Source organism: Chamaea fasciata, unplaced genomic scaffold (genome assembly GCF_029207755.1).
Source record: "Chamaea fasciata isolate MVZ Bird 193981 ecotype frontalis unplaced genomic scaffold, bChaFas1.0.hap1 SCAF_29, whole genome shotgun sequence".
NCBI classification, from domain to species: domain Eukaryota; kingdom Metazoa; phylum Chordata; class Aves; order Passeriformes; family Sylviidae; genus Chamaea; species Chamaea fasciata.
Window position 1 is genome coordinate 2,195,727 of NW_027094114.1, and position 12,979 is coordinate 2,208,705.

At 52.6% G+C, this 12,979-nt stretch overlaps 1 protein-coding gene across 1 annotated transcript; it reads left to right on the forward strand.

The window, feature by feature from the left end:
* The first annotated feature begins 1,521 nt into the window (after positions 1-1,521).
* Positions 1,522-2,454, forward strand: LOC136302579 (olfactory receptor 14C36-like). The gene has a single exon (XM_066206048.1). It carries the CDS (start codon positions 1,522-1,524, stop codon positions 2,452-2,454), a length of 933 nt encoding a protein of 310 aa, XP_066062145.1.
* Positions 2,455-12,979: the final 10,525 nt, after the last annotated feature.

Here is a 12,979-nt window from a genome sequence, read left to right on the forward strand (position 1 = left end):
AGGGGCTCTGGGATGTCTCTGTATCCATGGACAGAAGGGTCTGTGTGTGCCAGGGGCTCTGGGATGTCTCTGTACCCATGGACAGAAGGGTCTGTGTGTGCCAGGGGCTCTGGGATGTCTCTGTACCCATGGACAGAAGGGTCTATCTATACAAGAGTTTCCATAACATCTTTGTTCCCTTGGGTATGGAATGAACACAGGGTGAAGTTTTCAGTCATGTTGCTTGTGCACTCCTTCCTTTCCATACTAGACACATCTATGCACACCTCCACATACAGATATTTTAAAAGGATAGGGATGGATAGAGATTTCCCACAGAGCTCTAACTTTGACATAACTCACTTGTAAGCCAGTGGCCAGGGGATTTTTTTCCCAGCTCTGTGTGGGTCGGTGTCCAAGAGTTGAGGGGAACAGCATTCAGAAGCAGTTTCAGGATTTCTAGGCAGGAAATGGAATTGACAACCATCAGTGTAACTCACCCTATTCATTGGGATGGGCTGCTGGTTCCTTAGGAATATGGCTGTTGTGCAGAGCAGGTGCTGCAGCCCTGAGGGCTCTTGGCCAGGCCAGGGGATCTGCCACCTGCTAAGGGCAGCTCTCAGCCTGCCTGGAGATCCTCATGGACCGTGGGGTGAAGTTGGAGGTGGAAGGAGTGACCCCGGCAGGGCAGACTCCTCCTGCTGTGGAAAGGGTGCTGCATGGCCAGGACTGCTCTCAGCTTTGTCCTAAAGGAAAGGGAAAGGGCTGTCAGCTTTGTCTGTGTCACTGAGACTCCTGCACTGTCACCCTTGGCATCAGCAGATCTGTCTCAGATCTCCCTCAGAAAGTGCCTCCTCACCCTCCTCTACCTACAGACAGCAGCAGCAGCACCTTGGCTTGCAGCATCTCTGTTGGTCTGAGATGCCCTTAAGGCCCTGCTGCCAGGGAGATGCCCCTGGGCAGTGGCCTGGGCTGGGAGGGGTGTGCAGGGCAGAGCTCAGCCCCCAGGGCTGGGCTGGGCTCTGGGAGCACTGGCAGGGACAAGGCTTGGATACAGTGAAACAGCTCCCAGTAGGCACAACTCCAGGTAGTAGAGAGCAAGACAAGCCCTGGATATCCCTTCCTTTACAACAACACAGAAAAAAAAGGGAGAGAAAAGTTTAGGGAAATTAATTTTGAAATTGCAGCTTACAGATAGTCCACTTTAGTTTTCAAGAAAGGTTTAAGTCCAATCACCCTGATGTAGAGGGAGGTGTAATGAGCAAAGGGTATCTGTGCAGGACCAGCTGGTCTGACTGCACTGGGGCACAGGCTCTGTTTTCCCTCTGGGCTCCCCAGTGTTCAGGCTGAGAGCAATGCTGAAGATGTGGCAGTAACTAAGCAGCACAAAAATGAACTCAAAAATAAAACTTTACTGAATTTTCTGCAAAACAACAGAAATACTTTTGAGGGAATTCCTAATAAAATAGGATTGAATCAAGGAAATCTGTCACAGCTTCTCAATGTCTTCTTTCAACAGTCCACCATGCCCAGGGTGAAGAAATGCCCAACAGCCGCTCCATCAGCCACTTCCTCCTGCTGGCATTGGCAGACACGTGGCAGCTGCAGCTCCTGCACTTCTGCCTCTTCCTGGGCATCTCCCTGGCTGCCCTCCTGGGCAACGGCCTCGTCATCAGAGCCATAGCCTGCGGCCACCACCTGCACAGCCCCATGTTCTTCTTCCTGCTCATCCTGGCCCTCACCGACCTGGGCTCCATCCTCACCACTGTCCCCAAAGCCATGCACAATTCCCTCTGGGACACCAGGACCATCTCCTATGCAGGATGTGCTGAAAAGCTCTTTTTATTTGTGTTTTTCATTTCAGCAGAGGTTTCCCTCCTGACCATCATGTGCTACGACCGCTATGTGTCCATCTGCAAACCCCTGCACTACGGGACCCTCCTGGGCAGCAGAGCTTGTGCCCACATGGCAGCAGCTGCCTGGGCCAGTGCCTTTCTCAATGCTCTGCTGCACACGGCCAATACATTTTCCCTGCCCCTGTGCGAGGGCAATGTTATGGGCCAGTTCTTCTGTGAAATCCCACAGATCCTCAAGCTCTCCTGCTCCAAATCCTACCTCAGGGAATTTGGGGTTTTGGTTTTCACTACCTCATTAGGACTTGGCTGTTTTGTGTTCATTGTTTTCTCGTATGTGCAGATCTTCAGGGCCGTGCTGAGGATTGCCTCTGAGCAGGGACGGCACAAAGCCTTTTCCACCTGCCTCCCTCACCTGGCTGTGATCTCCTTGTTTGTCAGCACTGTAGCCTTTGCCCACTTGAAGCCACTTTCAGTCTCCTCCCCATCCCTGGATCTGGTATTGTCAGTTCTGTACTCGGTGGTGCCTCCAGCCCTGAACCCCGTCATCTACAGCCTGAGGAACCAGAAGCTCAAGGCTGCAGTGTGGACACTGATCACTGGACGATTTCAGAAACATTAAACTGCTGGCCAGTTTCTGCAAATCACTTGTAATAAACTTGTAATGATTGTGTCATCTTTGATAGTGTTGGTTTGATTGTCAGTTTTTTCCTTTGTTTTAGTTTTCAGTGATGTTCACAAAGCAATGATGTTCATTGTGTCCTTTCTTCTTTTCTTTCTCTCTAAGTTTTCTGTGGCCACAGACTGTGTCAGTGAAGAACTGCGCTCCCAGTGGCTTTTAAAGGAACTAAAGGATCTCCCAGGAGAGTTTTCACTGGAGATCCCGAGGTTTTTTCCCTTCTCTGGAGCTGCAGCAGCAATGTCTGTGTGCAGAGCTGGGGGCAGATCAGGGCAGGCACAGCAGCTGTGCCCAGGAGCAGCAGCCCTTGGTGTTGCCAGTGCTGCTCCCGTGGCCCTGCCCTGCTGCCCTCCTGGCCCTGGTGTTGCTGTAGGGCCTGAGGGCTCTCGGGGCCGGGCACAGGGCTGGGGGTGGCAGTGCCGGGTCTGCAGCAGGGACAGGCCATGGGCACCGCTGGGGCAGCGCTGACGCCTCAGGGCAGGGCCTGGGGGCTCCAGGCTCCTTGCCCAGGCTCTCTCCAGAACACGCCCAGGCCAAAGCTCAGTAGAGAAAAGCCCCATGAGCAGCCCCAGGGTGGCTGTGGGCAGGTTGGGGGCAAACAGCATCACACCATGGGCATATCCCTTGGGGAGAAGGATCATCCTACAAGTGCTTCAGGAATTCTCTGCAGGCTCCTGCAGTGCCTGGTGCTGTTCCCTTGCCAGAGGCACCACAGGCCAGGGGGGCACATCTGGGCTGCTGTGTCTGGCTGTGGGGTTCCCTGTTCTGGGCAATGAGGAGGGGCTGCAGAGGCTCTGCAGGACTGACAGGATGGGCTTTGGGGCTGTGAGGAGAAGCTGAGGGACCTGGGCTGCTGCACCTTCGGAAGAGGAGGCCCAGAGCTCATCCTGCAACTGATCCAAGGGTGGTTTCAGAGAATCACATAATCAGCAAGGTTGGAAAAGACCTTGGAAATCATCAAGTCCAACCTGTGCCCTGACACCACCTTGTCTCCTCTGATCCTTCTCCAGGATAAACAACCCCAGCTCCCTCAGACACTCCTCACAGAACTTTTGATCCAGACCCCTCACCAGCCTTGTTGGCCTTCTCTGCACATGCTCCAGCCCTTCAATGTCCTTCCTAAATTGGGGGCCCAGAACTGGACACAGCACTCGAGGTGCTGCCTCACCAGTGCTGAGCACAGAGGAAGAATCAGTGCCCTGCTCCTGCTGGCCACACCATTCCTGATCCAGGCCAGGAGCCATTGGCCTTCTCGGCCACCTGGGCACACTGCTGCCTCATGTCCAGCCTGCTGTCCAGCAGTCCCCTCAAGTCCCTTTCTGCCTGGCCACTGTCCAGCTGCTCTGTCCCCAGCCTGTAGCACTGCAGGGGTTGTTGTGGCCCAAGTGCAGGACCCGGCCCTTGGTCTTGTTAAACCTCCCATTGTGGGATTTGGGCGCTGGATCCATTCTGTCCAGGGCCCTGTGCAGAGCCCTCCTACCCGCCAGCAGATCCACACTCACACCCAGCTTGGTGTCAGCTGCAAATTTGCTGATGGTGGACTCAATCCCCTCATCCAGACCATCAATGCAGATGTTGAAATCCACGCTGGCTGGGTCTGATCCCTCGGCCATCCTGTGGGTGCCGTGTGATGGCATTTAAGGTGATCTGTTCCATAACCTTGCTGGGCACCGAGGTCAGGCTGACAGACCTGGGGTTCCCCAGATCCTCCTGCCAGCCCTTCTTGGGGATGGGCTCACATTGGCACCTCCAGTCCTCTGGGACCTCCCTGCTGAGCCAGGACTGATGAGAAATGATGGAGAGCAGCTTGGGGAGCTCATCCACCAGCTCCCTCATCCCCCTAGAAGGGGTCCTGTCTGGTCCCTGAGACACCTGTGAGCATCTGAGTGGCTCAGCAGGTCAGCAGCTGCTTCCTCCTGGATTACAGGCAGGCTGTCCGTCTCTCTTTGCCCATCTACCAGCTCAGGAGAACACTTGTCCTGAGGACGTGTCTTATTGTTGAAAATGGTGGCAAAGAAAGGGCTAAGTACCTCAGCCCTTCCTTCAATTTAGTTACTATATTCCCCCTCAACCATATCCAATAAATAATGGAGGTTGTCTTTATACCTCCTTTTTCCAGTAATATATTTATAAAACCATTTGTATTATCCTTTACAGAAGCAACCTGGTTAAGTCCTAATTGAGCTTTCACCTCTCTAGTTTTCTTTCTGCATGACCTAACAACATCCTTCAACATTTCTTGATTTTCCTGCCCCTCTGTCCAATAGCAATGAACCCTCCTTTTTTTTCCCATGAGTTCCTGTTGAAGCCCCATGTCCAAGCAGGTCAGTCATTTTCCTTGCTAGCTCATATTTTGGCACAGAGGGACCGGCTGTTCCTGCTCCTTCCAGATTTCTTTCCTGATTTGTGTCCATCTTTCCTGGACCCCTTTGTTTTTCAGGGCTGTTTCCCTTAAAAATGTCAGTACTTGATTTGGCACTCCCCAAATCTGCATCCTGAATAGGTCAAAGTCTGCCCTCTGTAAATCCACTGCAGAATTTTGTTGATGCCCCTCCTTCTTTCACAGAATATATAAAAACTCTATAATTTCATGGTCATTGTACCCCAAACAGCTTCTGATCAGCACATCTCCCACTAGCCCTTCTCTATTTGTGAACAGCAGGAGACAGAGTTTTCCTTGGCACTGGGATGAGAAGGAAACCTCCAGGGCAGAATTTTGGTGCAGGAGGTGTCCCAGCGTGAGGCCGGGCCATGGCCTGGCTCTGTGTGCCAGGAGCCAGCAGCGCTGGGTGCAGGGAGCCCAGGGAGGGCACAGAAATGCTGGGCTGAGAAATGCTGGGGGGACAGCGAGATGGGCGTGTGCAGCCAGCCAGGGCACAGCAGCAGCACGCACAGGGGGCACAGCCTGCAGGACACATGGCCAAGGGCTGGGCAGGGCTGGCAGGGCCACAGGCACCCAGGCCTTTGTCCCCTGGGCTCTGCCAGCACCTCTGCAGGCCCCACAGAAGGAACTTTCCTTTCAGGGCCTGCACTTTGCTCCTGCCCGGCCCCTCCCTGAGGAGGCTGGCAGGCCTTGCAGCTTTGTGCCATTTGTCCTTGCTGCCCCTCCCATCCCACTGCCCCACAACCAGCCCCGAGCCACCCGGGAGGGACAGGCCCTGCTGTGCCAGGCCTGGGCTAAGGGCTTGGCCTTTCTGCTCCCTCCAACCAGCCCAGGCCTTGCTCAGCATTGCAGTTCCCTGCTCACAGCCTGCGGCTCCCTGCAATCCTGGCCTCAAGGATCTGCTCTCAGCAGTCCCTGGGGAGCCTTTGGCACTCCCTGCCCTCAGTGGGGCCCAGGGAGGCTCCAGGGGACTTGGAGTTTTGCTTCTGCCTCCTTGAGCAGCTTCTTCAACCCTCTCTCCATGCCTAAGTTTCCTGGACTCAGCCCCAAATCCAATGTGGGGCTCATGAAAATACAGAATACCTTCACGAGCTCTTTCTCTCTCTTCATTTGTCTTCAAGTCTCCAGGGCTTGTGCAGCTGCTTGGAGTCAGTTTGGAGTTCTCTTATGGAGGAAGATTTCCAAGTGCATCTCATGATTTTTTTTTCTTTTCTTTTTTTTTTTTTTTTAATCAAGGGCACATTTTTAATATTTCAGTTCATTGAAGAAGTGACAGAAGCATTCCCCAAGTGATCTTAATTCGGAATGTCTCCTTAGGAGGTCTGGGCATGGTGAAGAATGAGCCCCTTGCAGGCTGACCTTGTTTGGAACACCTGCTCCTCACCCCAACCTCACCTTATCTAACCTCACCCACCAAGGACTGACATCACAAAACATATAAAATTTATGTTTTTTAAAAAATAAAATGTAATTAGTTTTAAAATATAATTATATTTTCCAGATTTATAATGTTATTACTGTTCTTTACATGCCTAATTTTATATTTATATTGAAAAAGGTATACATTTTTAGCAACTAAAAAAATATTGGTCATTTGTTCTAAGTAACACAATTCCCTTCATTAATTCATTGACCTCTATTGGCTATTGATTTGTCCCTTCTTATGCTAATTAGTCCTGGTTTTAGTCCTTTTGTAACCGTATTCATCATTTTCTCAGAGAGGGTAAAAGGGGCTACTTTGGGGTCCACGGAGACGTTTCTGGGGCACATTTGGGGATGTTTTGGAGCTGGGGAAGGAATTTCTAGAGAACTTAAGGGTCTGGAGGACACTTGGGGGTACCGCGTGGGCCCTTGGCGGGGCACTAAAGGATTCTGTCGGATAATTCGACGTCCGGGCGGGCACTTGGGGGGCCCTGAGGGGACTCTCTGTGGCGCGGGGGATGATGGGAGTTGTAGGCGCGGGTAGAACACGGTGTAACGGGGCCGAGGAGCATCACGGGAGTTTGAGGCGCAACTCCAATGGCTGTCGGAGGGGCGCAGGGTATGGCGGGAGATGGAGTCACAGCTGGAATAGGGCTCTGGGTGCGCCGCGGAGCATGCTGGGAGCTGTAGTCACGGAAGTGGCCTGAACGGGGCGTTTGGGGTCCGGGAAGGCACTTGGGGGACACTTTTGTGTCCGAACCGTGACTTGAGGTCCTCGGAGGGAACGTGTACGGTTTGGGAGCACTTGGGGGGAACTTGGGGAGCTGTAACTGGGCTCTTTAAACCACAGAGCATGGCAGGAATTTTAGGCGCAGAACCGTGTTATGAGGGGCTCCGAAGCCAGGGGGGATGATTGGAGATGAATTCCCTGAAGTCGTTCACACGGGAAGCGGTGGGGTTGGAGCATTCAGGGGATCCAGGGATGCTTTTGGTGGGGAAGGGGGTGCTAAATGGATGCTGAGGGAACAGTTAGGGATCATGGAGCGTCTGGGGGACAATTTTTCACTTCAACGTGTTTCTTTGCTCGTGAAACAAACATATTGTATTTAAAACTTAATATTCCATAGGCGTAGGTTCCATAGGCATAGATCTCAATAGGTCTAAGTTCAAAAGCAAATGTTCCATGTAACAGAATGATGTTCTCTATTGTTAAAAGCAAAATTAACCAACACAAACAAAAAATATAGTGTTAACGATTGATGAGAAAGGAACAGGAAAGGTTGTTTGCCACTGTAGACTTTGACTCTGAGTCTACATTTCAAATAGCAAACAAAGGTGAGCCATCTGAAGAAGGATTTCTCCTCAGGATAAATGTCTTTCTAAAACTTTTCTTTGTTGCAACAAGCTGCCTCTGTGGCAGGAGCCCAGCCCAGCTCAGCAGCACAGACACAGCACAAAAACTTTTATGACTCTCCCGTGGATTTGGTGTTTACATTCAACTCTGTCCCTGAGAGAGTGTTCAAAAAACTTCTCAAGAACTCAAAGTTAAATTGAAACACTGAAGTTTCTTGAAGTTTTAATGGGACCCACAGAGAGACCAAATGGAGAAAGTGTCCCCAGGTTCCATCACTGCAGGCAGTGATGACAGGTGGGGACAAACAAGGCAAAGGTGTCTCTGATGCTGAGCAAACCTGCATGTGTTTCAGGAATGCCAAGGGCCAAGGCCCGAGCCCCAGTCCCTGCCATGGCACATCCTGTCCCTCCCTCAGTGCTCAGGGCTCTTCCCGGCCCACTGGGATGTGGGGATGTGCAATGCCAAGGGCAGCAGCATGGGGCGGCCCCTGCCAGGCTGCTGAGCAGGGACAAGGAGGCAATGAGGCCCCAGGCCTGCAAGGGTCACTTGTCTCCTCCTCATGGCTCAGGCCCAGGCCCAGCAGCCATGGCCAAAGTGCTGCAGGAGTTGGCTCTGTCAGGGCCTTGCAGCTGCTGCCCATCCCTGTGCCCTGTGCAGCCCAGGCTGTCCTACGGTGTCTGTGCTTTGCGCCTGTGTCCCTGCAGGCTGTCGTCATCCCCCGGCTGCCCCACCTGGCTGGGCCCTTCCTTTGCTGACAGCTCTGTGTCCTGCCTGCCTCTGCCTGGCCACACAGAGCCTTGCGCTTGAAACCAGAAGGCTTAATTCAACTTTTCCTGTGCCTGTGATGTTTTAGCACAGGAACAAGGCATGCAGGGCCTCCTTTCCCTGCCAGGATGGTTGTAAGACAAGTAGAAGACATCTGGCTCAAGAGTGCAGGGATAGAAGAAACAAGGAGTGAATTTGGGAACTTGGGGTGGGTGGTACGGTAATGGGTAAATTGTAATACACATGTAGCAACTGTATATAAGTAACACTCTTTTAGAATCACATGTCCATGGAACCTTATGAGTTACCATGGGATGGAAAAGAACCATCTGTCTTTCCAGGTGCCCATGGCCAAAATTGATACTCCCCCTGAAAAATTCCCTATATGCAAGGGTTCTTCCAGACAAAAGCTGCCAGGACAGAGAGCTCAGGCTGGCTTTGGCCTCTGCTGGTCACCTGTCATCTCAAGGAAGCCCTGAGGGAAGTATTTAAATAGGTGTGATTACTGGAACATCAATGAATTTCTTATCATCTGAAAAGCTCAGATGCTCTTCTGATCAGAGGTGTCTTTTTTTTCTCATTGTGTATTATGCATGACATATTTTTTAAGCTAAATAATGTTATTCTTCTAACTCTGTCAGTGTGAACTGATGCAAAACCCCTCCTCTACATATGGATCCAGGTCACGTGTAGAAGCAAAGACAATAAAGAATTCTGCAGGAATTTTTGTCTCTGCTCCCATCTGTCACATCTCTGGAGCTGGAGGTGCAGCCCCAGCACGTGGGAGGGCTCAAGGGGTCACAGGTTCAGCTCCCACACAGAGAACTTGCACACCCTGGGGTGCCCCTTTCAGCCTCAGTGCCCAGAGCCTTTCTGCAACCTTCCCCTGGAGCTGCTGCTTCCCTGCAGCCCCGGCAATGGACAGCAGCAGAACCTGGTGTGTCCCGAGCAGCAGGGCCAGCTCAAGGCCCTGTGGGGAGCAGGGGCTGGGGCAGCAGGACAAGCCAGCCCGGCCAGCCAGGGCACACTCAGCTGGGGAAAGGGATGTCCAGGGAGAAGAGCAAGGGAGAGTTTCTGTGCCTGCAGGGAGGAATCCAGAGGAAGCTGCTGCTGCTGCAGGCACCAGCTCTGGCCAGGCCCCTTACTCCCCTGCCCAGGGCTACTGTGCTGGCCTGGGGAGAGGGGCTGGCACTGAGTGGGCAGAGGCAGCCTGTGCTGGGCATCTCCTGGAGCCAGGAGCAGGAGTTCTGCACTGTCACTGAGCTCCATTTCCCTGCCATGGGGAGCTCCAGCCCTGGGGCTGATGTGGGGGCTGACCTCCCTCTCTGCCCCTCAGCATCAGCTGATCCCTTCTAGGGGGCCAGGGCTGTTGGGTGAGTGCACCCAATGCTGGAGCAGCCCAGAGCAGGCACTGCCGTGGGGCTCACCCAGAATGGGCTGGGCTGGGCTGCACTTGGAAGTGTCCAGGAGATAAAACCCACCTATGTCAGCTGAGCTGTGTGACTCTGCAGGGCCAGGACACGTTCCAGCAGGTGTGTGGTGCTGTGCCAGTCCCCTGGCAGGGATCTCAGACAGGCAGGTGCACCACTGAGGAGGTTGGTCTGTGGCCTTGGTGGCATGGCCAGTGTGAGAAGGTGCCCCAGGGCTTTGACCATCCCTCCAGCCTCTTCCATCAGCCACTGGCACACCTGGGCACTCACCCCAGTTTATTGTCTATTTGTTCTGTGGTTATTTTCTTCCTCCTGCTGATTTCAGCACCGGTGTAGGGGCAGCATTAGCCCTGCCAAGGCTCCCTCCTCACCCCGCACTTGGCAGTCCCCAGGGCAGGGCTCTCTGTGAACCCTGGCATGGGATGTGGGTGTTGGAACTGGACACTGAGGACTGCTATGGACACTCTGGTTGGAACATTTGCCCACCCAAAACACACCCTGTGCTGTGCTGTGCTGTGTCTGCTGAGGGGGATGTGGAGCCTGTGCTTGGCAGGGGGGCTGTGCTGCCTCAGGGACAAATGACAGGGATGAGCCACAATAAAACAACCAGGAGGTGGAAGTGAGGACAAGCTATGGCGGAGGGATTCAGAGATCTGACCTGAGCGTGTGTTCATGCGTTTAGGAAAGCCAAAGCTCAGCTGGAGCTGATGGACGCCTCAGGCAACATCCAGAGCACGGTTAATTCTGCTGCTGTATTTGCAGGAAATGGCTGCAAAAGGAACATGTCAACCTGCTGCTAAATGAGAGCAGGAGGGGCAAATCTAGGATCATGGAATGGCCTGGGTTGGACTCCTAAAGATCATCCAGTTCCAATCTCCTGCCATGGGCAGGGACACCTTCCACTGGACCAGATTGCTCCATGCAACCCGGCCTTGAACACGGCCAGAGGTGGGGAGTCTGCAGCCTCTCTGGGTAACCTGTGCCAGGGCCTCACCACCCTCACTGGGAAGAATTTCTTCCCAATATCCTATCTAAACCTGCCCTCCTTCCCCTCATGGCCATTCCCTGTTGTCCTGTCACTCTGAAAGCCACTCCCTCTTTTCCTGTCACTTTGTTCAAAGTCCCTCTCCAGCTCTCTCAAAGCCTCTTTAGGTGCTGGAATGGACTCCAATGTCTCCCTGGAGCCTTCTCACACCCAGGCTGAACAGCTCCAGCTCTCTCAGCCTGGCTCCAGAGCAGTTCCAGCCTTGCAAATGTCCATTGTGACACTGCAGGGCTTCCTGTAACCAAGGGTGCATTGTCACACTGTGGAACCAAGGAGACCCTTATGACACTGGGGTCCCCATGGAAACAAGGGGCCACTGTGACACTTTGGGGCCTCAAGGAACCATAAGTGTCCTTTGCGATACTGCGGAACCAAGGGGCCTTTGTGACACTCTGGGGCCCCATTGAAGCAATGGGACGTTGTGACACTTCAGGCCCTCATGGAACCAAGGAGAGCAGTGTGGCACTACAAGGGCTCATGGAATAAAGGAACCCTTGTGACACAGGGGAGGCCAAGGAAACCAAGTGGTCCATTGTGACATTGAGGGGCCTCCGAGAACCAAGGGGCCATTATGACACTTTTGGGTGTTATGAAAGCAAAGGGGATCCTTGTGGCACTGTGGGGTCTTGTGTAACCAAGAGTCTGTGTGGCACAGCAGGGCCTCATGGAACCAAGGCCATTTCAAAACTGCTGAGCCATGTAGACCATTGGGACACTGTGGGGCCTGATGGAACTGATGAGAATATGGTGACACAGTGAGACTTTATGGCAACAAGGATCCATTGTGACACTTTGGGGTCTCCTTTAACCAGGAGTCCAATTGTGACACTGCAGAGCCAAAGAGATCATTGTGATTCTACAAGGTCTCATGGAACCAAGTGGCCATTGTGTCACTTTGGGGCCCCATTGGACCAAGGCCACCGTTGTGACACTGTAGGGCATCATGGAACCAAAGGGCCCTTGTGACACTGCAGAGCCCCATGTGTAAGAGACAGTCCAAAGATCCCTCATCTGCCTCACAACCATCGTCAAGGACAGAGACTGAAACCCCTAAAAGGGACTTTAAAATCTCAGCACAGGAGTTCTGGCTTGGCTGAGGTGGGATGTTGACCAAGTGCTGCCTGCTGGTGTGTTTGATGGAAAAACCGCAGCACGCATTTCTATCGGAACATCAGAACCTGAGCAGAAACAATGGGCAAGTCACGGTGAAGTGACTGCGCCTGCTGACTTGTACTGGTTGACACTGTACCTGCTGACGGCTGACCTGTTCTGAGTTCGCAAAACAAACACACTGTAATGATTTCCCCCACCTGTTTGGCACACTGCCTGTGGCTTCGGAGAGAACTATAAGGACCCCTGAGTTAACCACAGACTTTGAGATCTCCCCACAGAAGAAGACGGATCTATTGGCCAGACCACGAGGATTTCGTCTCTCCGTTGGTAGCTATAACCCACCTCCTCTTTCTCTTTTCATGCGATCCTTTATTTCTCTTCAAATCCCCACTATCGCATTTGTTGGCACTAAATAAAGGTGCATTTTTGATTGAGTAAACTGAGTTGTCCCCTGCTGTGTCTTTTGCGCCTTGAGATCCTTAAAACAAACTATCAGGTTCCCCGCATATATTTGCGGACCCTGACATTAAATTGGCGTCATGGACAGGATCTTGATGGACAAAGGGGTTGCGGGTTTTATATAGTTTGTTACAGGGAAAGGACGCTCGTCTCAGCCGCACCTAGCACGCCACTTTGGTGAGCGCTGTTAGAAAGCAAGGGGGGCGAGGGAAAATTCCCACAAACTCTATACGCCCAGGCGAATAGCACTCCCTGTCATCAGGATTTCACAAAAAGATCTCATTGTGCAAAAGATGGGACTGTAGTTAGGTTTTTTTGTGTGTTTTGGGCTGCTTGGTGTAGTTGAGGAGACAACTATTTGTAACTAAGGTGAGCCTCCCAGGCAGTTTTGGTCTCCTCGCCCATTCCAGGGAAGCGAAGGGAAACACAGTTGTAGCTGTGCTTTTGGTGCAACTTTAAGAATACCTCCCTGAGAGTGGTTTTGGTCCCTTCACAAA